Source organism: Trachemys scripta, chromosome 8 (genome assembly GCF_013100865.1).
Source record: "Trachemys scripta elegans isolate TJP31775 chromosome 8, CAS_Tse_1.0, whole genome shotgun sequence".
Lineage (NCBI taxonomy): Eukaryota > Metazoa > Chordata > Testudines > Emydidae > Trachemys > Trachemys scripta.
This window is the reverse complement of record NC_048305.1, coordinates 4,630,779-4,658,777: the sequence shown is the minus strand read 5'-3', so window position 1 is coordinate 4,658,777 and position 27,999 is coordinate 4,630,779. Positions and strand designations below refer to the sequence as shown.

Below are 27,999 nucleotides of genomic sequence, written 5' to 3'. Positions count from 1 at the left end.
CCGAAACTGGAAGAACCTCATCTTCTGATCTCAGTTCAAACTGCAGTCAAAATCTCAGGACAAAAGATTTCAGCCCCAAATGGCAGAAATATCACAAGAAATGCTGATCTCACAAGATTTCCACCACTCAAGATGTCAGAAATCTCATAAAATTATTTGTGGGCCAAATTGCCTGAGATTTTGGTGCCTTCAAACCCAAAGCTTTTAATGAGCTGGCCAAGAAGCAGAACCCCAGCTTAAACTCAATCCAACCGTGGCCTCTTTGGCACACCTCTCATCTGAGCAAACTCTCCCTGCCTTCCTCGTTCCATGGCATTCCTCTAGCAGCAGCTGGAAACTCCATGTGGAGGTCTCTGAGTCCCTACAGAGAATTCTTTCCCAGGTCTCACCCACATGCCCAGGGTCTAACTGATCGCCATAGTTGGGGTCAGAAAAGAATCCCCCCCCTCCCCCCAAGTCAGATTGGCAGAGACCCTGGGAGGTTTTTTGCCTTCCTCTGCAGCATGGGGCATGGGTCACTTGCAGGTTTAACCTAATGTAAGTGGTGGATTCTCTGTAACTTGAAGACTTTAAACCATGATTTGAGGACGTCAGTAACTCAGCCAGAGGTTATGGGTCTATGACAGGAGTGGGCGATTGAGGGTCTATGGCCTGCAACGTGCAGGTCAGACTAGATGATCACGATGGTCTCATCTGGCCTTAAAGTCTCTGAGTCCATGAGAAACGGGTGGCTGACCCTTGCAAGAGCAACGCAGCAGCATCTCTTAGCATTGCCAGACTGAATAAGGGGCAGAAGCTTTCTGCAAATTCAGACACCCAAACAAAAGCAGAGAAGGAAGCAAACCTGAAAGACGGGAACGTACTGAACTGGGTATATTAAAGTAGCAACTTCTCTTTCGGGATTTTTGGCCATAAGCAGCTGTTAGAAGCTGACCTGAGAAGATCCGATTATTTTATTTAATTTAATTAATTTAACTTAATTCTCTTTTTTATGGACTATCAGATCAAACTCATGATTAAAGGCACCAATTCTAACTCACGGGAAGCTACTGAAACCTCCCCCCTCCTGTTACAACGCTTCCAATGATTTAAAGCCCCTTTTCCTCACCTAGCGTACAGAGACTGGGACAAGCTAGCAAACACTAGTGACCCTGAATGTGGAAGAGTCCAAAACAACGCGACACCTGGCATTCATTTCTAGTTGCCCTCGAGATTTCTTGATACCAAAATAACTTTGCATGGGGCTTTGGCTCATAGAGGCAAGCCAGTGTCCTTAGCCTGGCCCCACCTTCAGACTTGCTACCTTCCTCAGACCTAGTGAGATGCTCCTAAATCCCCTAAGCAGCTTATCAAGACTGCATGGACGGCATGGTATCACTAATCGATCAAGGACTCTAGCTGCCACTGCATGCCCTTTCCAGCTATGTTTGCCGGAGAGGCTTGCGCGCGGCCGGCTGCTGAGGTCAGTGTGAGGAAGAAAAGACAGTAAAAACATGGAGGCCAAACACAGAAATAAAACAGGCGACATCTCCATCCCACCCGTGGCCGGCCCTCCCAAAGTGCTTGTCGAGTTGGCCAAGGCACCGGCAATGCCCTGGATTTTAGATCCTGCCTCTCGGGCGGAGGTCTGCGAGTTGGTGGCCGTAATCGCGGCGCTGCAGAATGCCAGTCAGGATGTGCTTCAGCTGAGTGAGGCGGGCCCGCAGCGAGGTGGTGGCAAAGAGCCGGAGCTGGTCGGATGGGTCCAGGGGCAAGATGGAAATAAGCCACCAACACCAAGCTGGTCCATCTTTGGTGGCCTAGGGGAGAGAGAAGAAAGAGGGCAGGAGCTTGACACGAGCTCAGGCAGTAGGGCCTGGAACCTGTGGGATACCCTGTAGGAGGCATTATGCCCCCAGTCGACAGGATCGCCCCATCAGACCATTTTTAGTCAGGTGTCCGCTTGGACATCTTAGTTACCCGTCAAGGGCCAGGCTCATTGCAGAACAGAATCCAGGCTCCAGAACTGAAAGACTCAGACAAATAGACCACACGCTGCCCCAGAGTGCAGTTATGGCCGGAAAAGGGGCTGCAAACGTGGCAATTCCTTCCTCAAAACACCCCTTTCTGGGTCTGCAGATAAGCTCCTTGCTTTGCTGAGCAGGGGACCAGATCTTCTCCTCTGTAATACCCACACAGCCTCACTGGGGCTGCCCCAGAGCAGCGTGCACTGTGTCCAGAAAGGAGAGTGTTGCCTACAGCAGTTCTCAGTGGGGAAAGCCTTACCCAGGGTATCTTTAGGACCTTATGTTTGCCCTTTGTTTGGCCATCTGCACATGCAGTTCCTGGACTTGAATGCGGCACTGCAGCACCTGTTCATGCCATTTAGGGGCGCAGTTGGGCACCTAAGTAATCTGAAAACCACACTCTTTAAAATGCAACCAGGTTTAAGAGAAAACACCCCACTCGGGGGAATGAGGACAGGGCCTGCCTCTCGTTTCAGGCTGTCTAAGGTCCAGTCACATCCAGAAGAGACTCTTTGCAACCAGTAGAAACGTACTTGCTTAAGAAAAGGAAAGCTTGTGTTCTGCAGAGTCTGAATCCACCAGAAGCACGTGACAAGCGAGTCGGATCCAGCCCCTGGGGCACCTCGGCCCTAGCCAGAGAGGCCATTTCCTTGAAGGAGCCACAAATATTTAACTTTTTAAATTTTGATTCCAGGAACAGTTTAAAAATATCTGTGGGCCAACTGTTAGATGGCTGAGGGTCACACACCAGCACTAAAAATGATGCTTGGCAAGGAAAATCCTCTCTAAATAGCAACAGGAGCAAAAACTAGACCAGGCAGGACACATTGACTTATTTGTCACCTCTAGGGTCCCCACCAAACAGCAAGAGCTTTGTGGGGAATGGCTCGTCCCGCAGCGTATACTCTAAAACCAGGCAAATGGGTCTGACAGTTGATATATTCACCAGGACAGTGAAAACTCATGGTCGTGCACCTGGGATTGAGATATATCCATTGAAAGGATCTCCCCGCTCCCCCCCTGCCCCCACTCCAGCTCAGACCCCTTGCAGGGTTTAGAGATCATAGTAGGTTCCCCAAGCAATTCATCTTGGCATGCAGAGGAGCTCAGTTTCCCCTGTGACCATATCACGATCCTCAACCCTGTTCTTGTTTTAAAAAGGAGAGAGTAATAAATCGCTCTTTGGGGCAGGGACAAGCTGCCGCACCTAGCACAATGGAGCTTTGATCCCCAATTGGGATTCCAGGCACTTTTACAACAAACAATTAGGCAGAAAATAGCCACCCAAGTATTTTTGGTCAGTAACGTGGAGTGCAAACTCCGTTCCCCCCAGCTCTGCTAATGTATGATGGTGTGACCTGCTGGTCCAGTCCTGGGCTCCCCCAATGCACCTCACTCGCAACCTGCCGGCCCCTTTGCTGCTCCTGCCCTGGGCACCCGTCCCTTTTATTTTGTAATGGCAGGTTCTGCTTGGTGCCGGTTAGATTTGGACAAGTCAGAGAGGATTCAGAGTCGATCTGTAAGAGTGACTCAGTTCGGGAGAACACCTCACAATGAGAGACTAAAGGAGCTCATCCAGGAGCGATGTCATGACGTCTCTAAGTGCCTGGACAGGAATATCTCTGCTATGAGAGGTCTTTAATCTAGCAGACAGAGGCATCTTGGGATCCAATGGCTGCAAGTTGAAGTCAGCTACATTCAAGCTGGAAATCAGATGCAAATTTTTAACCGTGAGGGTAATTAACGACTGCACCAGCTCCTCAAGGGACATGGCGGATCCTCTTCCGCTTGGAGATCAAGACTGGATGTCTTTCTAAACGTCTGCTCTACTTCCACCCCGGGGCTCCAGGTGATGCAGGAGCTCAGAGGAGAGATTCACGATTGACCCTTTCTGGCCATTGCAGCTGTGAAATCTGTACGTGTATTTCTAAGAAGGCAGCCTCCCGTAGGCGCCCAGCCAGCAACTCCCTCATTACCTGGATGTCCTCTTCCTTCTCAGGCAGGGGTCCGCGGTGCATCAGAATCTGCCTCAAGGCGGCATCCCCATGTTCACAAAACTTCTGCGCCTGCTGGTAGGTGCATTCGTGCAGATGCTGCAGCTCAGCCAACTCTTCCCCTTCCACCTGGCCAGCAGGGAGGAGAAAGCAGCATGGAAGGAAGCGTGAAGGGGAGCACACAGGGGATGGGGGTAGGGAGTTGGAAGGAGAGAGCGTAGGAGTGGTGAAGACAGGAGAGGAGAAGAAAGCAACACAGGGATTTTTGTTAGAATCATAGAATATCAGGGTTGGACGGGACCACAGGAGGTCATCTAGTCCAACCCCCTGCTCAAAGCAGGACCAATTCCCAACTAAATCATCCCAGCCAGGGCTTTGTCAAGCCGGGCCTTAAAAACCTTTAAGGATGGAGATTTCACCACCTCCCTAGGTAACCCATTCCAGTGCTTCACCACCCTCCTAGTGAAAGTTTTTCCTAATATCCAACCTAAACCTCCCCCACTGCAACTTGAGACCATTGCTCCTTGTTCTGTCATCTGCCACTACTGAGAACAGTCTAGATCCACCCTCTTTGGCACCCCCTTTTAGGTAGTTGAAAGCAGCTATCAAATCTCCCCCCCCCCCCCCCATTCTTCTCTTCTGCAGACTACACAATCCCAGTTCCCTCAGCCTCTCCTCATAAGTCATGTGCTCCAGCCCCCTAATCATTTTTGTTGCCCTCCGCTGGACTCTTTCCAATTTTTCCACATCCTTCTTGTAGTGTGGGGCCCAAAACTGGACACCGTACTCCAGATGAGGCCTCACCAATGTCGAATAGAGGGGAATGATCACGTCCCTCGATCTGCTGGCAATGCCCCTACTCATACAGCCCAAAATGCCATTAGCCTTCTTGGCAACAAGAGCACACTGTTGACACATATCCAACTTCTTGTCCACTGTAACCCCTAGGTCCTTTTCTGCAGAACTCCTGCCTAGCCACTCAGTCCCTAGTCTGTAGCAGTGCATGGGATTCTTCCTTCCTAAGTGCAGGACTCTGCACTTGTCCTTGTTGAACCTCATCAGGTTTCTTTTGGCCCAATCCTCTAATCTATCTAAGTCCCTCTGTCTCCTATCCCTACCCTCCAGCGTATCTACCACTCCTCCCAGTTTAGTGTCATCTGCAAACTTGCTGAGAGTGCAGTCCACGCCATCCTCCAGATCATTAATGAAGATTTTGAACAGATAAACTGGTTCAGTAACATAGTACATGCAGGAGCATCGTGAGTACTGATGAGGTTCCTCTCACCAACAGGCAGCGCTCACCCAGCATGATACTGCTATCATTCCAGCCACCCACCCCCACAGCACTGTGTCCATTTACTGGCTCCTCAAAAGGCTGCAATCAGCAGAAGTTGGCCTGGGTCAGCTCACCCGCGGAGGGGGCAGATCCCATGCTCACCAGTGCACAGCACTAGTTCCTCGTTCACCACCTCCGGTGCCATTGGTGAGCTATACGGCCAGCGGGGGGAAGGGATGCCCTCTATGACAAACCTGGCTTGCAGCACAGAGGTGGGGATAGCCAGTTAGGCGTTGGGTGCAAGGAGACCAACGTGGGTGAATGGCTGAAGTCCATTCTTGGAAACCCCAGCACGCTCTAAGCCTGGGAAGATTATAAAGCAGCAAGGGATGAGCCAGCAGCAGATGGCTGCAGCGAACGGACATTCTGAGCCCCAGAAACGCGCCTGGAGAGAACGTTCCCATGCGCCAGAATTCACCGTTCTGGGATTGCCCCATTTCAACCGGTGGTCTGCCCCACTGAATGACTGCTACTGCCCCTGCTGTGCATTTATTCAGCAGCCCTCCATGGGCTGCCCTCACCTTCTCATCCTCCAGGTACTCGATATCAGCAGTGTTGTAGCCGTCCCTGTGTCCCCGTCTCAGCACCCGGAACCGACGCCTTCCTATCGTGTCCACCAGGGATCGCCCGTCGGCCAAGAACTCTATGTGCTGAATCTCCAACATGCAGCCGTAGTCCGCGAAACTGGAGTGGATGAGAAGGGAGTGGGGGGGGAACGTAGGCATGAGAGCAATGAGAGAGCATCTTTCCACAAAAAAAAGAAGAAAAAGCCCCAGTAACTGGCTGGATGAAGGCCTCATGCACAGAGAAGATACCTGTCAATCTGTAATACCCTCCACTAAGCCAGATACATCTGCAAGGGAGTGATTCCTCCAGCGTCCAGGACACCAAATTATGTCCAAGCTACGCTACCGGGGACTACGGCTATATTTTACTCAGGGCTCCCCACATCATTAGTGGATCCCTGAGCATCTCTGACCCTTGTGACCCAGGTGGGCAGTCCACAAGCTTCCCGCCAGCAGGGAGGGGTTTTATTTTTTGGAGCCTGTCAGTGCTGCTCTGAAAGGAACTATAGGACTACAATGGGGTTTAAAAGAGAACTGGATAAATTCATGGAGGTTAAGTCCATTAATGGCTATTAGCCACGATGGGTAAGGAATGGTGTCCCTAGCCTCTGTTTGTTTGTCAGATGATGGAGATGGATGGCAGGAGAGAGATCACTTGATCATTACCTTTAGGTTCACTCCCTCTGGGGCACCTGGCATTGGCCACTGTCGGCCGACAGGATACTGGGCTAGATGGACCTTTGGTCTGACCCAGTACGGTCGTTCTTATGTTCTAACTAAAGAGGCACCTCTTGGAGACTCTGTGGGGCTTCTTTTCCCCACCCTCCAAACTCCCTTCACTGTGGGGTCATTCTCCTAACAGGGTTTCCAACAGATATGCTGGTAGAGTTTTAGACCACAGCACTGCTGCAACTGGCCCTAACCACTGGACCATCTTTCTTCCAGCATTGACTGGCCCCTCGTGGACGTCACAGGGCCCCTAGACTGACAGCTACTATTTTGGAAGACAAAGACACAGGAATTGACATGGCTACAGCAAAAGGTGGGGTAGTTGATAGGTCTGAGAGGATGATGGTGGGTAGCAGGAGGAGGGAGTTACAGATGGAGGGATGAGAACGCAGCTGCAGTTGGTGCCTTGGTCTGTCGCTCACCTCTTCCCATTCTCATACATACACATGCCAAACATCTTCGTGCCGGTCTCCTGGCACCTCCGCATCATGAGACGGTAGCGAGGTTCAAAGACGTGCAGCGGGCACGAGATGCCCGGGAAAGACATGGTGCACACGAAGATGGGGATGTTCTTGGTCAGGCTGCAGGGAAGGGGATGACAGGAAAGAAATTCTCGGTCACTTTGAAACTTCACCCCTTTTCCGTGCTGACATGGCAAGAGCAGCACATGGAAAAGCGGAGGACACCACGTCTCAAGGAGTCAAGTTACATTTAGCAGGACCTGGCCATTCTCACAAACCAGCTCTTTAATATTGCATTCCGCCAAGAGGAAACATGAAGAAACAATGCTCTGGCCTCGTAGAACAGTAAATCATCGCCTCAGATTATCCAGGGAGTATAACTCTGCCAATGAAGCAATCCAGCTGATCTGATATGGAGGCCCAGTGGCAAGAACCCCACCAACCCACCAGGCAGCAGCTTCTCAGTGGGATCCTCTCTGTTCTCTGAAGGCCCCATTGAGACTGAAGGTCTCCCCTGGCCACATTACGGTACGTGCACATACACTCGCTCTCCCGCCCCCAATCCCCCGCGCACATACACATACATATTGAAGACGTTCTTTGTTTACTTTGAGAGCTCTGCCATCTCAGCCTCATGCACCCGTTTCCTGTCTGCCAGCTGCGAGGGAAAGGTGGCCACCATGATCTCCACCAGCAACACGGTGGGGTTGTACTTCCCAGCCTTCAAATACTGGACGAAAGAGAAAGAGAAAGACGTACAACCTTGGACAAAAACATTCAGGGAAGTCCAGGGGCCCAACTGAAGCTGGGAACTATCCCCACCCCTCATGGAGCCAAAGGCAATTTCAGATCAAAGAATGGCAAGGAGAGAGCCCAAAATCTTCTCCCAGTGATGTGGGCTCCTCCCATTCCAGCTCTAGGAGGGTTTCCCACAGATGTAATAGGATTAGGTGTTATAGGAAAGGAATTGCCAGAGTGGATCAGACCTATGGTCCATTTAGCCTAGTATCCTGTCTCTGAGAGTGGCCAATATCGGATGCTTCCGAGGAAGGTGCACGAAACCCCTGAGATAATTTGCTTCATGATGGTCTCCTCTGAATCCCTGTCATTTAGAGATTCTCCTAATCCCGGAGGCATGAGGTTTTAATCCCCTTCCATTTTTGTTAGTCTTCACTACTATGACCCTAGATGCATATAAATGCGCAGTTCCTCTGTGAATCTAGCTAAATTCTTGGCCTCAACTAGTCTTGTGGCGATGAGTTCCTCAGTCTAATTGCATATGGTGTGAAAAAGCAGGATATGATCACACGTACAGGTGCAGACCCAGGACCCCATCTGGCAGAGAACACTGCTTGCCAACGTACAGCACAGCCCTACTCTTACACCCTCCTACCTTGGCCAATATTGCCACTGCGAGGGGTGCACACCCTTCCAGTCCTGCTGCTTTCCCACCTGGAGCATGCTAACAGCAGTGCTCCGATCTCCCTTCTGCTCCAACCCATAGAGTCACCAGAGGCTTCCTCTTACCTCTCTCAGGCTCTGTTTGCAGAGTGGGCAGTTGGGCCTGTGGTCCAGACTGCGCTCCAGGCACTCCTTGCAGAAGGTGTGGCCGCAGGGCGTGGTCACTGGCTCAAAGAACATCCTGTGGAACAACGGGCACAAGGGTGAGCAAACCAAAGGAAGGAGGGTGGAAGAGGGGTGCGTGGAGTTAGTTACAGGCCATGATTTGGCCTTAGAAGAGGTGAAAGCCCAGGAAGGAGAGCAGAGGAGAGCAGGCCCCCCAGCTAGCTAGCTCCCAGTTTAGTTAAGGTTTCGTATGCCAGCAAAGTGCGTCTGCTCTCTGGGCAGCCAGTGCAAAGGATGCGTGGGAGGCTCGCGAATGCACACCTTGAGCTGCTGCAATCTGCCCCAGCTGCAAGCGAGGGCACTGCTTTGCTGGCAGCCGCGGCAGATGGAGTTACCATGCCCTGGCAGCCAACGGACCAGGGTGTTGAGGGGCAGCGGTGCAGCCACTGCTGGAGAATGGAGATCGAGTTCTACACTGCTCACAAACCCACCAGAGGTGCACCTTGGCCACCACTGACCCATGGCTCTCCATAGCCAGAGCTCAAGAAGGACCCACCACACTCTTAACAGCTCCAGCTGTGCCCTATGGCACCTAGGACTCACCTGCTATGCGACCTGTCAGGATGCTTTACTGGGGACCTGGCAGAGGCTGGAGCCAACACCCCGGAAAGGGGACAAGCACTTTACTGGGGATCTGCTCGTTAGTTTGTTCTATGAATGACTCTCACTGCTGGGGGAGGGAGGGAGGCTCTTAGAGCTAGAGAAGAAGGATGGCCACTGGTTAGAGCACTAGCGGACACCTGAGTTCAAGTACTGCCCTGCCATCGGCCTCTTGGGTGAGTCACAAAGTCATATAAACCCAGAAGGGACCATTAGATCTAGTCTGACCACCCCTGTATCACAGGCCATTAACTTGCCCCCAAATCCCCCTATGTCGAGCCCAGTGATTTCCCTTAAACTAAAGCATTTCAGTCCTCAAGAGACTAAACTGCTGTGTGCCACGGGTATCAAGTACAAGCGAGACAGAGATCCCACCGATGCCCTGCAATGGCAGGGAACTGAGTAGGTGAGACAGAGCTTCATGAGCCCAGCAGGGGAACCAGCCTCACGTTGCAGAGGAAGGTGAAAAACTCCCAAGGTCCCAGCCAGCCAGCGGGGGCAGACTCCTTCCTGACCCTGACTAGGACGACCAGTTAAACCTTGAGCATATGAGCAAGACCCACCAGCCAGGCATCTAAGACAGACAATTGTTTGTACCAGCTCAGAGCACCAGTCCACCCCGGCCAGTATCATGTCTCATCTTTGATGCTTCAGAGGAAGTTGGGGAGAAAAAAGATTCAAAGTGTATGTTGGGGGGGCGGGATTCCTTCCTGCCTCCTGCAAGTGATTGGCTGAAGCCCTGAAGCATGAGATTAGACTACAGTCATTATCACACTGTTAGGAGCATGTTGAAGGCAATGCAGACAATCCCGTTCTCTCCCTAGTCGATGAAGGAAGGGGCTGAACAAGGGGAAGCACAGATTCACAGTCAGTCTATCTGCCTCAGCTGGCCATCTGTAAAACAGGACTAACAGCCCTTCCCTCCCTCACAGGGGTGCTGGGAGGGTACATAGCTTTAAGAGGGTGAAGCAGTCAGGGGCTATGGAAAACGGAGCCATAGAATTACCATAGACAGAGAGAATTCACCCTCTGACACCTGCCCAGCACCTCCATCCTACAACGCAAGCCAGCTCTCCTGCACCTGGTGCTCACGCCCCTACCAGCCTCCTAGCGGGCAATTGACTGTAGAGGAAACGTGCCGTGCCTGGGAGACAACTGACCCCATCACACTCAGTGACTTTGCCCCAGAGCCTCACATTTGCATTAAATAACATCACTGAACATCTCCGCTTTCCTATCAGTGGCCGTCTCCCCTTCGCCAGGAGCAGCCCGCCCAGCAGGTTATTCCCAGAACTTGCCAGCACTTGACACCAGTTTGCCAGGAGGCCCGAGCTCCATGCGGCATCTTGGCTCGCACAGACCATTTCCTCTCGTCGAACTGACGTCTGCCCTAACGGATTAGTCGCATTGTTATTTTTAATCGAGGGAACTCAGGCTTAAAAAATAACCAGCCCTCGAGCTGCAGACCAGGGCTGGGTCGTCCAGAGGGATTAGCGCTTCACGCCACCGCTCCTGGGTTCAGAGGCTGATCTGAAGTCCCAGGGTGGTCTCGGGGGCACGGCTCAGGGACAAGTTGCCCACGTTGCAAAAGCGCAGTGCGGCCGTTGGTCTCTGCTGAACAGAGGCCCGAGGAGGGAGCAGCAGGTTTAAGGTCAGGACTGAGGAGCCCTGGCAGAGCTGTTTGCTCAGGTCCTGTCTGCTGCTGGCCAACATATCCAAACACAAGGCCTAGTTCTCCTCCCGTCCCTGGTGGTGGGCGTTAAGGGTAGCTCCGCTGAGCCAGTGCACAGTCAGACCCAAACCGGAGAAAAGGCAGTATGTGACCATGGCTGCCTCACATGTACCACTTCCCCTTCTTACAGGGATGAGCCATGTCCCAGATCTCCTTTCTCGCTGCTGGGAGAGGCCAGCCGTTTGTGAGGGAACACGCCGACCTTGGCCTGCTGCTTAGTTAGCTGAATGCTCCTGTTTGAAGCCTGTCTGTGATGCTGGCTTATTGCTTAATCAGAAGTATAAATCACCCGCCCCAGATCGGCAGCCTGGGCTCTGATCGATGGAGTTAAACCACTAAAACCTCGGAGGTCAGCCCCAGAGCATTCTGCTCCAGGTGTGAGCTCTGTTTCCATCCCTGCTGGAGTCCTGGTGATCCCACCCCATGCTGTCTTCTCACTGCACCTGCCTAGAGGTAGGGCAGGGGTTTCCTCTGGAGGCAACTGGGGCGGTCAGCGTTAGGCAATGTAAGAAGCTCCATCCCACCAGCACCAACGAAGGCCAAGCGTGGTGTCTCCAGAGCGTTCCCAGGGATCTCCTCGCCCAGCAGAGCACTAATGACTGGCCTATGTGACTTTCCGTAGCAGGCAGCAGGGACCCACCAAAGGCCCCGACAGCCTTCCCCCAGAAGAGGGGAGGGTCCACCCAGACACGGAGAGTAACAGATTACTTGGGACAAACCCAGGAGTGCAGGGAAGGGAGGGAGGTCATGGGCCAGCAAGAGAGTAGGGACCAAAGAGGGACATAGAGCAGAGAGCCCTGGACCAGTGCCCGCTGCTCGAAGAAGATGTTAACGGGCCAGGACATGCTGCCCAATGGAAGCACCAACCATTGAGCTAACACTACTCTCCTGGCTTCTCTCTCCATTACAGTTTGGGCTTCTGGACACTTGTACATCCCTCGTTCCCCTCCTCAAAAAATAGTCCTGGGATTAAACGACTGGCAATTTTCAGGTCCATCGGGCCAAATTCACCCCTACTTTAACTCCGCCTTCCTCAGTTCATTTACATGGGGGATGGTACATTTCCCAAGCTGCCCATTTGCTGCTCTAAACCCCCATCTAGCTACTAGGCGCAGGGAAAGGATTAGGAGCAGCCAGACTGCAACGTGCAAAGATCTTTGTCTTCTTGTTGCAGCACACGAGCTAGCATAACCCAACACCACCGTTCAGGAGAGGCGAGGAGGACAGCTGTGTAACGGTTCCAGGTACTCGAAGAGTTAAATGGATAATGAAGTTAATTTTAACACACCCTTTGGCAAGTTTCACTATCAGCTCCTGCAGCCACCTGGCCCCAGCCCATTCCCTGCTCTATATTATCCAACAATCTGGTTGCATGCTGTCTTCTGTACCAGTTTCCTCTCCTCTGCACACACAGCTCTGCCAATGCACCTCTGGTTAGACTTGCATTGCCCCCTGCTATTCCAGTCCTGGAGTTTCTCTCCAACAGAGATGCCCAATGGTCCCCAGTTAAAGAAGGTGCCCCTCACTTCTGAGCCTACAGGAGCCTAGTGTTTTCATTACAGTGAATTACACCGAGTGCACTAGGAATGCTGACTCATGAGCCGGTGATAACAGACTCCGTTATCGACATCAAAGGGACCAACCACACATTGTTATCCATGTCCTGCACGCTTTACCGTGCGTTACTCGTTTAGCTTTGCCTGTGCTTTGGCATGCAAAATTTTGCAGCAAGATGTGAGCAAAAGATCTGGGCCAGCAAACTGGGCCCCCGCTCGGTGTTTATCCGTCACTGCAAAAGCCCTTTGGTGACTCACCGTATGCAGAGGGAGCACTCCAGGTCAGACACGCTCAGTAGGTCCCTAAGCTCTGGCTCCTGGCGATGGCTAGATTTTGCTGCTGCTGTGTCTGTCGTTTCCTCCCCAATACCTAGGAGCAGAAGGAGCAGAGGAAGGAGTGATGCCCTCTGAGAAGTGCTTGGGAGTTTTCATAGATTTAAGGACAGAAGGAACCTCTATGATCACCTCATCTGCCCTCTGGCAGCAGACAGCCGCAGGGTTTCAGCCGGGTGGATTTCAAATGGAACATTTTAGCAGGCAGCGTGGCCTGGGTCTCAAGTCTAGTGAAGCAAGCGTAAAACCAGGAGCAATCGTTTCTGCCCTGCCACTGAGTCACTGCACAGCCTGAGTGAGTCATTTCATCCCTCAAGGTCTGTTTGCCCGTTTGGAGAATGAAACTAATCCTCTCCCCCCACGGGTGGTGTGAAGTGTACGTCGTTTCTACCCAGACAATGCTTTGAAGAGGAAAAGCCAAAGTGCTAGGTAGCGTTATCTAAGTGCATGTACGTATCGCAGCAGCCGACATGCCAAATGCTGAGGCCAAGTTCCTACTTTGGAAAAACCTTTTCCCCCCAGTGTGTCTGGGACGGGAAGTGTTTCTCACTTCGGAATGGAGGGCCTGATCCAGAGCCCCTGGAAGACATGGGGACTATTTCCACAGACTTTGGTGGGCTTCTGGTTTGACAGCAAAGTAGCTGCACTTGTCTTTTAAGCCGGCCTATGCGGAAGACACATTGTAACTGGAGCCGGCATTAACAGCCGCCTTTCTAAGTGAGAGCATGCATGGGGAAACCACCCTGCTAAATGCTGGGTGTGGGGGAGCGCAAGCACAAGCGCTAGGAGACGGGAATTCACAGTACAAATGGGATGGGATGGAATTCACAACCACATGATGCTGTAAATCCAAATACAACTCCAACCTGAATCCAAATACCAGCCAGTCCCTCCCAGCCTACGAGACCAGGTGGCGGGGATAGACACTGTCCAGTTCAGGTCATGGCCTTCTCCTCTGTACTTCCTATGAGGAGGGGATTGCGGCATGTGACTCTAGGGTGGAGTTTGACCGCATACAGTCAAAAGTCCCTGGAGTAGACTCCTCTCCACGGCTCGGTGAGGGACACACTCTAGAGGAGACTGACAAAGCCTGGGTAGAAATCGACCTCTCGGGGATTGATTTATCGCGTCCCGTTGGGATGCAACAATCGATCCCCAAATCGACGCTCTTACTCCACCAGCGGAGGTGGGAGTAAGCGCCGTCGACGGGAAGCCGCAGAAGTCGATTTTGCCGCCGTCCCTACAGCGGGGTAAGTCGGCTGCGATACGTCGAATTCAGCTACTCTATTCGCGTAGCTGAATTTGCGTATCTTAAATCGACACCCCACTGTAGTGAAGATGTAGCCTGAGACTCTTCCGTTCTCCATGAATATTAAGCTCCATCCACCTTGGGTACCAACGTCAACAGAAAGGCTGCAAACTTGCCCTGCAATGGAGGATGGGGTGACACACACACTCGCGTCATTTAGATGGGCTTCCAGGTGCCTGCGAGGCCACCTACCTAATGATCTCCCCTCTTGCCTCTCTGCTGAAGTCCCTGAGTCTTTCCGTCTCCTCGGCCACCAGGCAGGCTGCTGGGGACTTTGAGGCTCCAACTGGCTATGTTCAGACAAAGCTTCCTCCTTCCCATCCTCCGTCTCTCTCTCTGGATCCTAGATCACAAAAAAAATAGAAAGTCAAGCCTGATATCCCTGCGTCTGGTGCATTCTCCATAGACACGTCTGCGCTACTGAGTCACAAGGGGGAAGGATTTTCCACACATGCTGGGGATGGGAGCTCCAAGGGAAGGATTTTAGACACACACAAGAGAGGAGAACAAAGATGCTGTCCCCTTGTTATCCAACCTGGGCACTTATCATGCATGCAGAGGATGGCCAGTGTTGTGCTCAAAACACGGGCCGACTCTCTCCAAGCTCTGCCCACTCCTTGGGTGTGTTTGAACCCACACTCCCGCATCTCCTCATCCCTCCTCAACTAGCAGGGTCTCCCAGAGAGGGTAACGTAACAATAGGAGCTGGCCTGAATTTTTCCTCACGTAAAGCTTTTCACCAAAAAATCCCACCCCTTTTTTCCCCTCAAAGAATAAAACTTGGAGGGGGAATTGCTGACACGACCCAAATTTGCTGTCACATCTTTTGTTGCCTGAAATCAGTTTGGAAATATTTTGCTTACCAAAAACATGGCAGGGGGGAAAATATATGGAAAATGGGGGAGTTCTCATCCCTACCCAATCCCTTCACAAGATGTGGGGGTATCGCTTTCCCGGTGTTCAACCCGCCCTGTTCACTCCTTTGCGGTGCTGAATCTCTGCTAGCTGCAACTCCCTCAGTCTTTCTTTCATCCCCTTCCCAATCCCAGAGAAAGACATTGTGCACATGACAGCACTCTTGGTTACCACACACACACCCCTCTGTGTGACTATCTTCACCTGATCTTTGCTCCTGCACCCATAACCATAGCAGGCCCAACAAGCCCCCTCACCTGCCCGTACTCTCCTCCGGAAGAGGGCCTCAGCAGAGGGTCTGCTTCTTCCTTCCCTGAGTTGGAGCTTTTAAAGTCCAGGCTGGCAGCACTCAGTAGCTCCACGACAGTGCCTGGGAGTGGGGAGTCAGCCTGTGTGAGGATCTGCAGGTGGAGGAGTCGCGTTACATTTTTGGTGCAGGGAAAGCAAACCGTAAGGTGCAACGTTGCTTCTAGATCGGGGTGGAAGAGTCGAAGCCCTCAACACCCTCTGCTCCTCCCCACTCCCCACCCCAACCCTATATATTCTAGAAAGCTAGGCAGGACCAAACTCCAGCCATGCCTGATGCCTACAGACAGGGTAGAGAGGAAGATCCAAGCCCAATTTCTCTTCTCCAGAGCCTCTGGGCAGAATCCTGGTTTCCTGCTGCAGTGACACACCAGTTCTACCCATTGGCATATGAATGCCCGGGCAGTGCAGTGAGCTGGGAAGAAAGGGTGGGAAAAGAGAGTGAATATGGCCGTGGTGATTAACAGCCGTGGGGACATTGCCAACAGAACTGATACAACACGGGCAAGCGCAGTGCAAACTGCCCCACCCACAACAATGTTCCTCACCCCGGACTCGGATGGAGGAAACATCTCTGTGCCCATGGAGGCTGCCAGGGGTAGCAAGCGGTGCCAAAGGTCATGGTGATTTCTGTAACGGGAGGGACGCCGGCCAAACAGGATCTGCACTGAGATCCCCCAGACGCCGGGCTGGCTAGACTGCTCTTTCTTAACCAATCAGGGAGCAGTGCTCAGCTGAGACTTGCCCAGGCAAGAGACTTGGAGATGTGGCTTTAGAGGCAGTTTTCTGGCAGGATGCAAAGGAAAACTGCAAGGCTTTTGCCTGGGGAAGGTGGTAGGGAGGGGAAGGAAACCTGTTCATAGTTGCACTCAAGAACAATCTAGGCCTCCCTCCCATGCTGGCAGGGATAGCTCAGTGGTTTGAGCACTGGCTTGCTAAACCCAGGGATGTGAGTTCAATCCTTGAGGGGGCCATTTAGGGATCTGGGGCAAACAATGTGTCTGGGGATTGGTCCTGCTTTGAGCATAGGGTTGGACTAGATGACCTCCTGAGGTCCCTTCCAACCCTGATATTCTATGATTCAGTCTCCAGGAGAAAAGGAGCGTATCATGGCTTTATTTTACTGCCTAATTCAAGGGCACTGAAATCCATGCCCAGATTTCTATCTCCTGGGGAAATGGACAGGTTTAAAGTGGAGCCTGGCTCTTGGCTGAAAGGCCCCGGGGCACGTTCACCTTTTCCATCTCATGCTGAGCGGCAGGGAAGCTGGGATTGAGTGTAAGGCAATGGTGGAACTGCAGCAAGGCTTCGGACTTCTCTCCCAACTCCAGCAGCACCTTCCCTTTCCGGAAATAGCCCTGCAGAGGAGCAAAGCAAATAGGATGGAGCCATCCGGATTAGTCACCAGCTGGTTGTTTTCTTCAGCCCTAGAAACCCAAGTCCTCATTGTATCAACTCACCAGGCAGCACTAATACAAGTTTCTCCACCAACTCAGACCTTGCGGAACCCCCTAAAAAAACCCCAAATGGCCACCTAGGCTTCCCTCTAAGAAGCCCCATGCACTGAGCTATGAATCCCATGAATGTCCTAGAGAGCTGCGTGCGGTGAAATGTGAGCTTGGTACTGCTGCTACCTCTGAAAATCACAGAAATTAGAACTGGAAAAGACAAGGCAGTGGCTAGTCATGCTGAGCAGTACGGAATGTTTTTAACACACTGACAAAATGGATATTGCGTGATGTGGCTGGTTTTCTATAGGATAGCAACCTACTACTGCTGCCGGCTCAGAACTTTACTCCTTACGCTCATGTGCTAGTGTTTGTTCTGTGGTGCTAAAGGATCCAGCTTCAAACCCTGCAGACGAACCGTTACACCTTCAGTCAGGTTTTCTCATAACTCACATCTTGATCTATTTACCCTACTCCCCCACTTACCCTTCCTGTGCTTTATCAGCAGATGCGCCAACGAAGGAAACAGATGTCCATAAAGGTTTCTTAAGGCACAGAAGGGGCTTTTATTCCAAAATGCAACATAGCAAAAGCAAATCAAATTAAATTGTAGGCTGAGAAACTGGAAAATCCTTGACAAAGCAGCAATAAGTCTTCCCACTTTCCCATTCCTTCCACTAAGGAACAGACCACTCTGACATATCAGATCCAGCCATTGCCACGCATCCACACACCTGAAACTGTCATGCAGGCTCTCCTCCTCCTGCCTCTCAGTCCTGCACTATCCGTCTCTCTGGCCCTGGCAAATGCAACCTGGCCCTGTTCAGATCTATTCAGAATGCTGCTGCAAAGAGCATTTTCCTCCTTGCCCATCCCTTTGCCCGCCTCACCCCTCTCTTTGCATCCTTCCACTGGCTCCCCTCCTCTGTAGCACCAAACATACGCTGCCTGGCTTCACTTTCAAGGCCCTTTGTGATCTAGCCCCACCCTACCCAGTCTCTCTTATTCAGCACCGAAACGTCGACTTCTGCCTCCATCCGGTCCATGATGCCAGCCTGCATCGCCCACTTGTGACATTTTCAAACAAGCACCTCCATGCTGTCTCTCATGCTGCCCCTCGTGCTTGGGAGAAACTCCGGATGCACATCCACAAACCCACTTATAGTCCCTCCTTCAAACTCGCCTTTTCCAAGATGCCTACCAAAAAAAACTTGACAACAGTTAGGCCCCTGGCATGCTGACCAATGTCGCCTCATTGTTTCCTCGTACTCCCCCATCTGTCTCTATCCATCTGGCATCTTACTTTGATTGTAAGCTCTCTGGGGCAGGGACCGCTCTGTGTTCTGTGTTTGTAGAGCGCCGAGCACAATGAGGTCCAAGCCCGTGACTGGAGCTCCGAGGGACTACAGTAACCCAACTAAGTAACAGTAATACTGAAAACCCCTCCGCCTGCAGCCCAAAGCTGTGTCCCCGCTAGCCCACCCTGTGATCCATGCACCAGTCCAGCAGGAATCAACCTCTCCCTTCCACGCTGCTGGAACCGCTGCCTTCATTACCTTAGTTCTATGCAAGCAATGAGTTTGCTTGAATGAAGATTGCCTTTGACAGGATGCCAGACACTCCTGGAGTGCTTCACTTTGGGTTGTTGTTTTTTTTTAACCCAATAGAGTTATCTAGGTGCGCTGGGCTTAATGAGATATGACAGATGGCCCGATTAGCATAATGGAGTGTTTACATTCAATAATTGCAACTTGCCACTTAATTTGGTTAGTGTGTTTCCAAGCAAGACACACCCAATGACTGTGCAGAGAGCAAGCGTGTGAGTTCAGAATTAGCAATGGACCCTGATCCCGGCTTGGTAACCAGCTGCCCCAAGGCTGCTGGCAAGGTGGTGGCATTCAAGGTGGTGGCATTTGGATCCTCTGTATAATGAGCACATTTTTCCATCCACTCTGTGGATCTAAAACTCTTGCCACCCTCTGTAAGATGTCCCTTTCCCAGACACCCCCCAGGGACACAGGGAACGGCCACCATGCAAGTTTTCCAAACTATAGGCCAAGGGAGGCTAGGAGAACCCCCTTAGTGGCTACTGCATTTCCCCTGCACTGCCGGGGACTAGCTCCAAATTGAGCTGAGGGTAAGATATTTGCACTGGGGGGAAATTTGGCAGTTTTGGATTCCAAAGAGAATTTGTGACACTGAAAAGAAAAACCCTCTCATCTGTCTGTATACTTTGTATTAGTGCCGCCATTAAAGACACAGCGCCGCATGGTGCACTCCAGCCAAGCAGTGCTCAGTGCAGGAAAGGAGGGGACAGAGACACCTTTGTGCTCAGTCCCCAGTGTAAATTAGAGCAATCTCAAGGCTGCTGTAATTCACACTCTGCTGCCTACAGCCCACAAACCTCCAATTCACTCCAGCCAGGCTCTCTTTTTTCCTTGATGTGCCCCTGGTACACAGGGGGCTGCAAGGGAAGCCGGCACAGAGCCAGCCATGCCCGGTCTTCCCCTGGGGACCCAGTTGTGCTGAGAGTATTCCCTCATGGGGAGATCTGGCTGCCTTTGTGTAGCTGGAAAAGTATAAAGGGGCCACAACGCCACAGGAAATCCAGCCCACGCTGTACAAACACACACAGAGAAACCAGATCTCTCCAAAACCTGGACAAGCGAGCTCAGAAAAATCAAACAGCATTAACATTTGTCACTGTCATATTATCCAAACTGCAATGCTACTCCCTTGCTCACAGGCGCTGAACGAGGTCCAAAGAAAACGAGGTCAGCTCCACCCGTGGCGAACAGGAGCCTGTGTCATAAAGAAAACATGGGCCCACAGTCTGGCATAATCAGCCAACTCAGTTTAAGCACGCAGGCTGGAGGCCGAGCTGCCTTTCCCCTTCAAGGTCTGGCCTGAAATCTCTAGCAGGGCACTGGAGGCGGGAGGGAACCATGCATCCAGCTCCTTTTATAATGGGCTTGTCTAGCAAATGCCCAGTTGTACCTGGCCTGTGGAGGGAATGCCATGAAGAAAGCACCTACTTCCAGCATTTAGTGAGCCGCAGGAAGATCTCACCATAGAGAAAACAACTCTATTTTGTTTGGCAACATACAAGGGAACAACAGCTGTGCCAGCGTTAACAAAAAATGGCCTGGTCCCCATATGCCTTTACAACACTAACTATATAAGGGATGAACTTCCTGCCAAATGCACCTTGGAAAACGCCATCTGATTTCCCAGGAGAAGGGATGAGGGAAAAGTTCCCACCTCTGAGTGTTTGTCCTCAAAGGCTCACTGGTTTACAGCGTCACATGACAATGCTGCCTCACTGAATGATGACGGAGTCGTCGCACCATGACAGAGCATTGCAATGCACGAAACAAACCACATGCACTTGATGGCAGAGCAAGTTAAAGCCTGATCCAATGCCCATTAAAGTCAATGGAAAGATTCTCAATGTTTATAACAGGCATTGGATCAGGCCCTAAGGCTCATGGGATGCTGACCTGCCCATGAATTTCAGGAAGAGTGGCAAAAAGGCAAAGCACCCTGGAGCTGGAGCGGGAAAGAGGCTTCATGGAGAAGACCCTCCAAAACCGCAACAGCTGAAATCTGAGTGGGTTCTGAGTCCCAGAGCCGAATCCTAGTGCACCAGCAGAGAAGTTGCTAGGTGCATCATGTTCACTCCTGGCATGGTTTATGTTTGATAACAGATTCAAATTGTGCTCTTAAATATTTGTAGAACCCCCTCCCCATCTCCTTTGGACAGCTCTAAATCTCTCCAGGGAGGTAGGCGGGTTCGCAGAAGTGTGGCAAAACAAGATCAGGGAGATTCCTGGGGCCAATGAAGCCCTCTGGGAGAAACGGGGAGGAAGAGCCCGCCAGCATTTAGAGTTCTAACAGTCCCAAAATCCCCGTCCCTGTGAGCAGACGGCTGCAGTCCCACAGCTCAAGCGCAACATTTCACATCACGTTTCATTTCAAGGAGCCCTTGTAGCCCACAGCAGGTGCCCCGTCCACCTTCTTGTAGCAGAACCAACCCACCAGCCACGCACTGACTCACCTCACACTCTTCTGGGTCACTCCGGCACACCACCTCCAAATCCTCCAGCGCCTCTGAATACTGCTGCAGGGCCACATACGCCTCCGAGCGGCACAGCCTCAGCGAAACATCATCAGGAGCTGCAGGCAGAAGCCCTCAGTGCCGTTAATACAAGGTCTACACTCAATATCTCCTATACACGGTGAATTCTGACCTAGTGCAAACAGGTGCAAGTCCTATGGAAATCTCCTGGACAAATTCAGCTTGGGGGGAGGATAACATCAGAAAACAGGTGTCGGGGTAAAGTAGTGTAACTTGCACTGACTTGGCACTGGATGGACAAGGCAAAATAAGCATAACTTGCACATCAAAAGCGTGGTGGAGAAGGTGGAGAAGGAAAGCCAGCTAACAGGATAAAACAGTTGTGACAATTGTTTTGCACACTCATTGTATGCCAAATCAGTGAGACTTGCACTATTTTATCACATACACTCGCATTTGCATTTTGATCAACTTACGCCATGATTTTGTCACCACTAAATTCACACTGTTGGCACTAATTATTTTTTGTTAATGACTTAATTTCCGGCCAGAATGCAGAAGGGTCCGTAAGGCAATGAATTAGCAGGTTAGCACTCTCACAGTGAAATATCCACATCAGACACATGACTAAGAGATCTAATCCAGCTAACTAGGTGATCTAGTCTGACACTAGTCACAGATGTCAATATTTATAACAGGAACTGGTAATGCAAAAGCAGGCTTGGATTAAACTAGAGTTAGTCAACAAAGCTAAAGACTCTATAATTCCAGACCTTAGCTCATGAAAACTCTGACATTTTCAGAGCTGATTTCATTCTGCTGGGTTTCAAAATGGGCCCGGTTTTTCATTTTTGATCCCCAAATATTTGCAAGGAATTCTTTTATCTACATTACTGTATTCACATGTTTTGGAAATTTCTCAAAAATGATTTTTCTTTTTCAATTTTGAAATAGACACGTTTCATTTAGGGTGTACTTCTGACTTTTGTAGAAGCCTGCCGCGTGGTGAATTGGTCTGATCCAAACAGGTACAATCATCAAACGAAAACAAACTGAAAACTGATAAGTAAAAAAATGAAAATGGTACATAAAACGAAGAAAACTGTTTTTCAACTGAACATTTTTGACCAGTTCTACTTAAAACCACTGGGGTTAACTATCCGCCCCTATAATACTGAATCATGTTTATTATGGTAGTGCCTAAGGACCAGCAAAGATTGGGGCCCCACTGTGCTGGGTGTTGTACAAACACAGAGTAAGAGACAAACTCCGTCCCAAAAAGCTTCCGATCTAAATAGATGAGCCAGACACAGGCTACGGGAAAAGGACAGAATAACAAGTACTGCTTAGAGACAGGGAATCAGACCTTCCATTTCATCTAGTCCCTTTCTTGCTAATGCTGAACTGCTCCCTACTTTTTAATCTCAGGTGCTTGGTGGAATAAGGCTAGATCACAGCCAGCATCCCTTCAGAGACTATTCAACAATCTAAGCAACCTAAGGATTCCCCTCTCCCGCCCCTTAAATTTCCCTTCATTCCAATTTATCCTGATGTATCCAATCTCTTAGCAAGACCTCAGCTGAGTGGAATCTGACAATGCATATTAGAGCTGTCTTTCAAGAACAGGACCTATTGATTCGAAGGTTGCGGGGGCTGTTCTCCAGACATCCAGAACCACATTTTTTGGGACACAGCTGTGCTTCTGTGGCTGGAGAAAGAATAAAAATAGTCCCTGTGGTGTGCTGTTGCCATAGAAGGCCCAGGGGCGTCTGCTGTGAGTCACTGAGCGATGCTGCTGTGAGACATCACAAAACAACATTTCGGCTGAGGACCCATAGGCTGCAGTGACACTAGACAGCCTCTCAGTCCGTCTGGCCAAGTGTCTGCCATCTCCGTGTCAAGGAAGATGGATGGAGGAGGAATATGGAACAAAGACAGGGAATCTGTGTCCCTTACTGGCTCTGTTTTCAAGTAGAAATTGAGTCTGAGATTCCCCAAAGCCACCTACGGGAGTGAGGAATTCAATTCTCGTTGACCTATTAATAGCAGTTGGGCACCTTTGAAGTTCCCCGCTTTAGTACCAACTAAATGTGCCGTAGTGCCATTCTACAGAGCTCTGCTAGCACCTGGACAGACAGCACTGCAGAACATTCCCTTACACTGGGCCTCATCCACTGACCTGGTGGGATCAGCTCTAAGGTTTGCCTTTCTTCCAGCACTTCCATTGTGGGCGCCAGGGGTATTGCTGGTGTCATATGGCAACTTGTTCACTAACACCCCCAAGGCTGGATTTCAGCTGATGACTTCTAACTAAAAGTCTCCCTGGGACAACCTGTCATACCGTATATTAATTTGCAGAGGGGGCCACCTGTCCCCCAGGATGCTAGTAATTTTCCTGGCCAAGCAGTCTGTCTATGAATATTTTCTCTCTTTCAGTCACTCCTCATGAGAATGTTACAGGACTGCTGACGGGTACAAGCTTAATCAATGAGAAAGCCTGGCTGTGAACCTCAGCCCATCTCTGCAATCCACAGCGAGCGAGAGAAAATACTCCTGCACTAACTACACTGCTGGCTCTCCGGCACTCCCAGGAAGGCTCATCTCCCTGGCCAGGATAACATCGCCTCCATGTCTGTGCTGGGGAAGCCGTCACCCTGCTCAGATGGGTTTCGTTTGGGCTGCACTGGTGCGTTAAAGTGAGAGATTGACAGCAGCGACCCAGAACCAAGTGATAACAAGGACAGACGCAGTGCCATCCTTCTGAATGAACACAAACGCGGTGGCCAGGCATCCACCTCAGGAAATTCATTTGCGGATTAAGAATAGTCTTGAGAAAAGAAGACCGGGGAAGGGGGGAACTGATGACAGTGTGAAGGGCTGTTCTAACGAAGACGGTGATCAATCGTTCTCCATGTCCACAGAAGGCAGGATAAGAAGTAATGTGAATCTGCAGCTTCAGGTTAGGTATTAGGAAAACTTTCCAGCTATAAAGGTAGTTAAGTTCTGGAATAGGCATCCAAGAGAGGTTATGAAATTCCCATCACAGCAAGTTTTCAAGAATAGGTTAGACGAGGTTTATTTCGCCCTGCCTTAGCACAGGAGACTGGCCTTGACTTCTCGAGGTCCCTTCCAGTCCTACATTTCGATGATTCTATGATTTTAAGACTAAGGGGGGGCAAAAATCTGCTGCTTGATGTGAGTGTTAAACACCGACGCAGCCCTAAGAAAATTCAGCCACGGACTGCTCTATAGCCAAAGGGCCTTGGGCTAAAATTGAGCAACAAACTAGAAACGCTTTCCAAGTCCTTACAGTTATTTAACTCCAGATAAGAGATTCTAGCAAAGCCGCTCGGAAGAAGGCACGCTGGTGAAATGTGAGCAGCGCTCTCTTCTCCATAATAAAACAATCGTAAGTGCTCTGAACATATGCTCTGGTGCATTGCTCTGGGTAAGCCTGAGGGGGTTCAGCAGTTTTTGGCTTGGTTGGCTATGGAAGTTTCCCACACACACAACACTGCCAGTGCACCTGAATCCTCTGCCATTGATGCAGTTCTGCCAATGAGCCGCAGTCCAGGAAGGCCGGCAGCTGTGTCTAGGATGGCCAATGTGACTATTCATTCACGCAAACATACCTGTCTTTACTGTAACCGTGCCCACATCCCCATGTGTCTCTTTATCCACCTGCTGTGTCTTGTCATAATCCTGGAGAATGAGCTCTCTGGAGTAGCAGTTGCCTTTCCTTTACTTATCTACACGCTGCCTTACACAATGGGGCTCCTATCTCTTACTGGGTCTCCTCATCCTGGTGCTACTGCAATATATATAACAGCAATAGCTGCAGCCCCTTCTCCCAGTGCTAGTCTTTGAGCCAGGACTGCCAACCAAACTGAGCAGTGCAGTGCGTTTTGTTAAGAGGAGCAATGGAAACCACGGTGAAATCACAACTCATTTGTCATTTGGGGGCCTGAGCCGAGCTCAGAATCCAGAGGGGAGGAGCGAGGGTGTGACTCCTTTGCACTACGTCACCTGTCCCCTTCAAGTGTGTGTAAAGCCAGAATGCCATGGCCTGTCGTATTCACAGGTTTAATGATGTCTACGGATCAAGTTTATTTGCCACATGCACAGAGACCCACATGAACTTGAGCTTGTGGGGGAAAGTAAGATACTACACCCCAAGTTCAAGATCTGGCTAGATGTTCTTTTTGTGACTGCTCTGTGTTTTCTTTTAAGTCTGTAGCTGTTGCCTAATGGTATTTCGTTATCTTGATTGCCACTATAAGTTAAGAAGATTCTCACTGATACACTAGCTCGTTGGCAGAAGAGATATAAGACAACAGATGGATTGACAGAGCACTGCCTTTGGTTAACTGCAAAGTGCTTTTGCATTTCCCTTGAAAATAATACGTTTTGAAACTTTGTTTATAGACAGGCAGTATCCATAACCAAGATGGGAAGTTCTTCTGGGCAGGGATTGAGTATTTCTTATGTGTTTGTACAGGGCCTAGCACCAGGAGACTGGCGCAACAGCAGTCCAAATGATAATAAGAATAAAGACAAGCATAGAACCGAGAACTTTTGGAGCACACATACAGTGTAACAAGGATTTGGAGCTCTGAACATTTTTATCAATATTTCTTTTACAGAAATCCCATGATGTAAAATAAAACAGTCATGAAAATGTTAATAAACACACATGCATGCATTTGCTTCAAGACTTGATCAAGTAATCATGATGCTGAAAAGTGATGCATGTCTTACGTTAATATGTTGGATAAAAGGATCTGCTCAGGACACAATGATGTATTAGCCTTCAGCAAGTCACTTACATAGATACACCCCCTTCCCATGCTCTGGTACTATGGTGATTAATGAATTAATGTTTGTGCCGTGCACTGCAAATACAAAGCTGTACCTAAGCGCTAAGTGGGTACTCAGTAGTGTTGCTGTCCTAGCAGCAATCCACATTCCCTCCTATGTTCAGAAAATCCAGGGCCTGATCCTGCCGGCAAATTTCCCCTGGAGGTCAATCCTGAAACAAGACTGCAGGATCCAGCCCTGGCCCTCGGAGTCCTGGGAGAGTAGAGAATTAGTCAACCCCTGGCTACGAGTCTTTGCCAGGGCTGCATTCTCCCAAGAGGTAGAGGTGGCTCCGACAGGTGCAACTGTGGGTGGATACACTGTGACGGTCTCACAACCCCGCTGATCATTTTCCATCTTCATAGCCCTTTTCCACATCGCTCCAGCAACAGTGGCACTGTCCCTGTGACCGGCAAAGCTGGGCCAAGAACTTCCTCTGGGACTGACACATTGCTGGATGTGAACACTCTGTGCTACTGATCTTCCAACTTCTAAAACAGCTATTCCCCTCCCATCCTCTCAGAAACTCACAGCTCCTCCTGCAAATCATGGCTCGAATTCTGCTACCACTTACACACCCGAAACCCTTCGGATTAGAGGCTGACAGCAGAAACTATACCCCTCAACCTGCTAAAGAAGTGGGTCATGAAGGAAGAGCCATGACGGCTCATACGCATCGCAGGAAGCTATATAAGTGCAAATAGTGCCCAGGGCTCGCAAAAGAAAATATCGGCAACTGCCTGCAAAGCAGAGGGCTGTTGCTATCTGACTTTGGAGCTGTGGTACAGATGATGATAAACGTGCCCTTTTTAAAGTCCTGGGGGGTGGGGGCTGGAGGAATTAAACCCTTCATCAGTGCAAGCTGGTGAAAATGCATCCGAAGAAGTGGGCTGTAGTCCACGAAAGCTTATGCTCTAATAAATTTGTTAGTCTCTAAGGTGCCACAAGTCCTCCTGTTCTTCTTTCTGGTGAAAATGAGCTGTCTCCGTTCGTGACACCGCGTGAAGTCACAGCTTCATTCACCGGCTTTGATGGTGGGGTTCCCCTCTCGGCGCATAAAGCGGCTCTTTAACAGGAAACTAAGAAGGAGAGAGACCGGGCAGTGGTGCCCGGCGGTTTCTGGCGAGAAGTTACATAACCAGGAGCCGGTGGAGGGTGGCTTGGTTCGGGTGCGTGGGTCCAGACACTGACCAGCCTCCCTCCCCACCCCCACCCCCCAGACCCGCCACGCTTACCCAGTTCGAGCCCTTTCTGGGTGGTCCTCAGAGCAGCCCGGTAGTCCCGGCCCCGGAGCAGCTCCTGCGCGTGGCTTTGCAGCCGGGCCAGCTGGGTGTCCCGGGCCAGGCACTTCTCCAGCAGGCTGCCCAGCAGGACGTTACAATGCACCGCTCTGGAGCCCGGGAGTCTCAGCCGCCCCCGGCACACGAGGCAGCGGGAGGGCAGCGCCTCGCCCAGGCACCGCTTGCAGAAGGAATGGCCGCAGGAGACGGTCACCGGGTCCCACAGGACGAGCCGACACGCGGGGCAGAGGAAAACGTCCATCGCTGCGGCTCCGGCCCCGGCCCGCGGCGGCGGGGCGCTACCGCGACCCTCCCCCGGGCAGCAGCGCGCCGGGATGCGCCCCTGGAGCCGGGCTGCCCGGGGCGCGGGGGACGGGCTGGATTTCCGCCCCGCCACAAGCTCCGGGCCCCCGCAGGGCCAGGGACACTGGGGCGGGGGATGGCCCCGAGACAAGGCGAGGGGCTGAGAGCCGCGCACCCGAGCGAAGCACCCAAGGGCCCTCCGCGCCCCTCAGCCCATCCTCGCCTGGCTGGCACAGCCCCCGGGGGCAGCGGGGCTCGCTCGGGCTGCCCGCGGGTGACACCCCCTCCCCGGCCTGCGTGTCGGGGTCACCGTCTCGGACCCGCTCTGACAGGTTTCCCCGGATCTCCCCTTTCGCATCCCTTGTGCCGCCCTGCCTGGGGGAGGAGGCTGCTCCTCCCACCCTCCTCGTCCCTGGGAGGAAGGCGGGGGGGGGGCAGGTGGGTGCAGTCACTTCCCCAGGGCTGGAGCAGCCCAGCTCCATCCCCGAGGAGCGATTTGTCGGGGGAAGGGGAGGGGGCTTGGCCCCCTCCCCTCCCCACCGCTTTTGTTGCTTGCACAAAACT

General features: G+C 51.3%; 1 protein-coding gene across 1 annotated transcript; it reads right to left on the bottom strand.

Annotated features, from left to right (window-relative positions):
- Window positions 1-494: 494 nt before the first annotated feature.
- Window positions 495-27,999, bottom strand: LOC117881784 (LON peptidase N-terminal domain and RING finger protein 1-like). The gene is made up of 12 exons (XM_034779470.1): window positions 27,088-27,999; window positions 20,975-21,093; window positions 16,705-16,827; window positions 15,421-15,564; window positions 14,441-14,591; window positions 12,865-12,976; window positions 8,620-8,734; window positions 7,701-7,822; window positions 7,054-7,212; window positions 5,858-6,020; window positions 3,983-4,129; window positions 495-1,799 (listed from the first exon to the last, which is right to left on the bottom strand). Exons 1-12 carry the CDS (start codon window positions 27,392-27,394, stop codon window positions 1,602-1,604), a joined length of 1,860 nt encoding a protein of 619 aa, XP_034635361.1. The 5' UTR covers window positions 27,395-27,999; the 3' UTR covers window positions 495-1,601.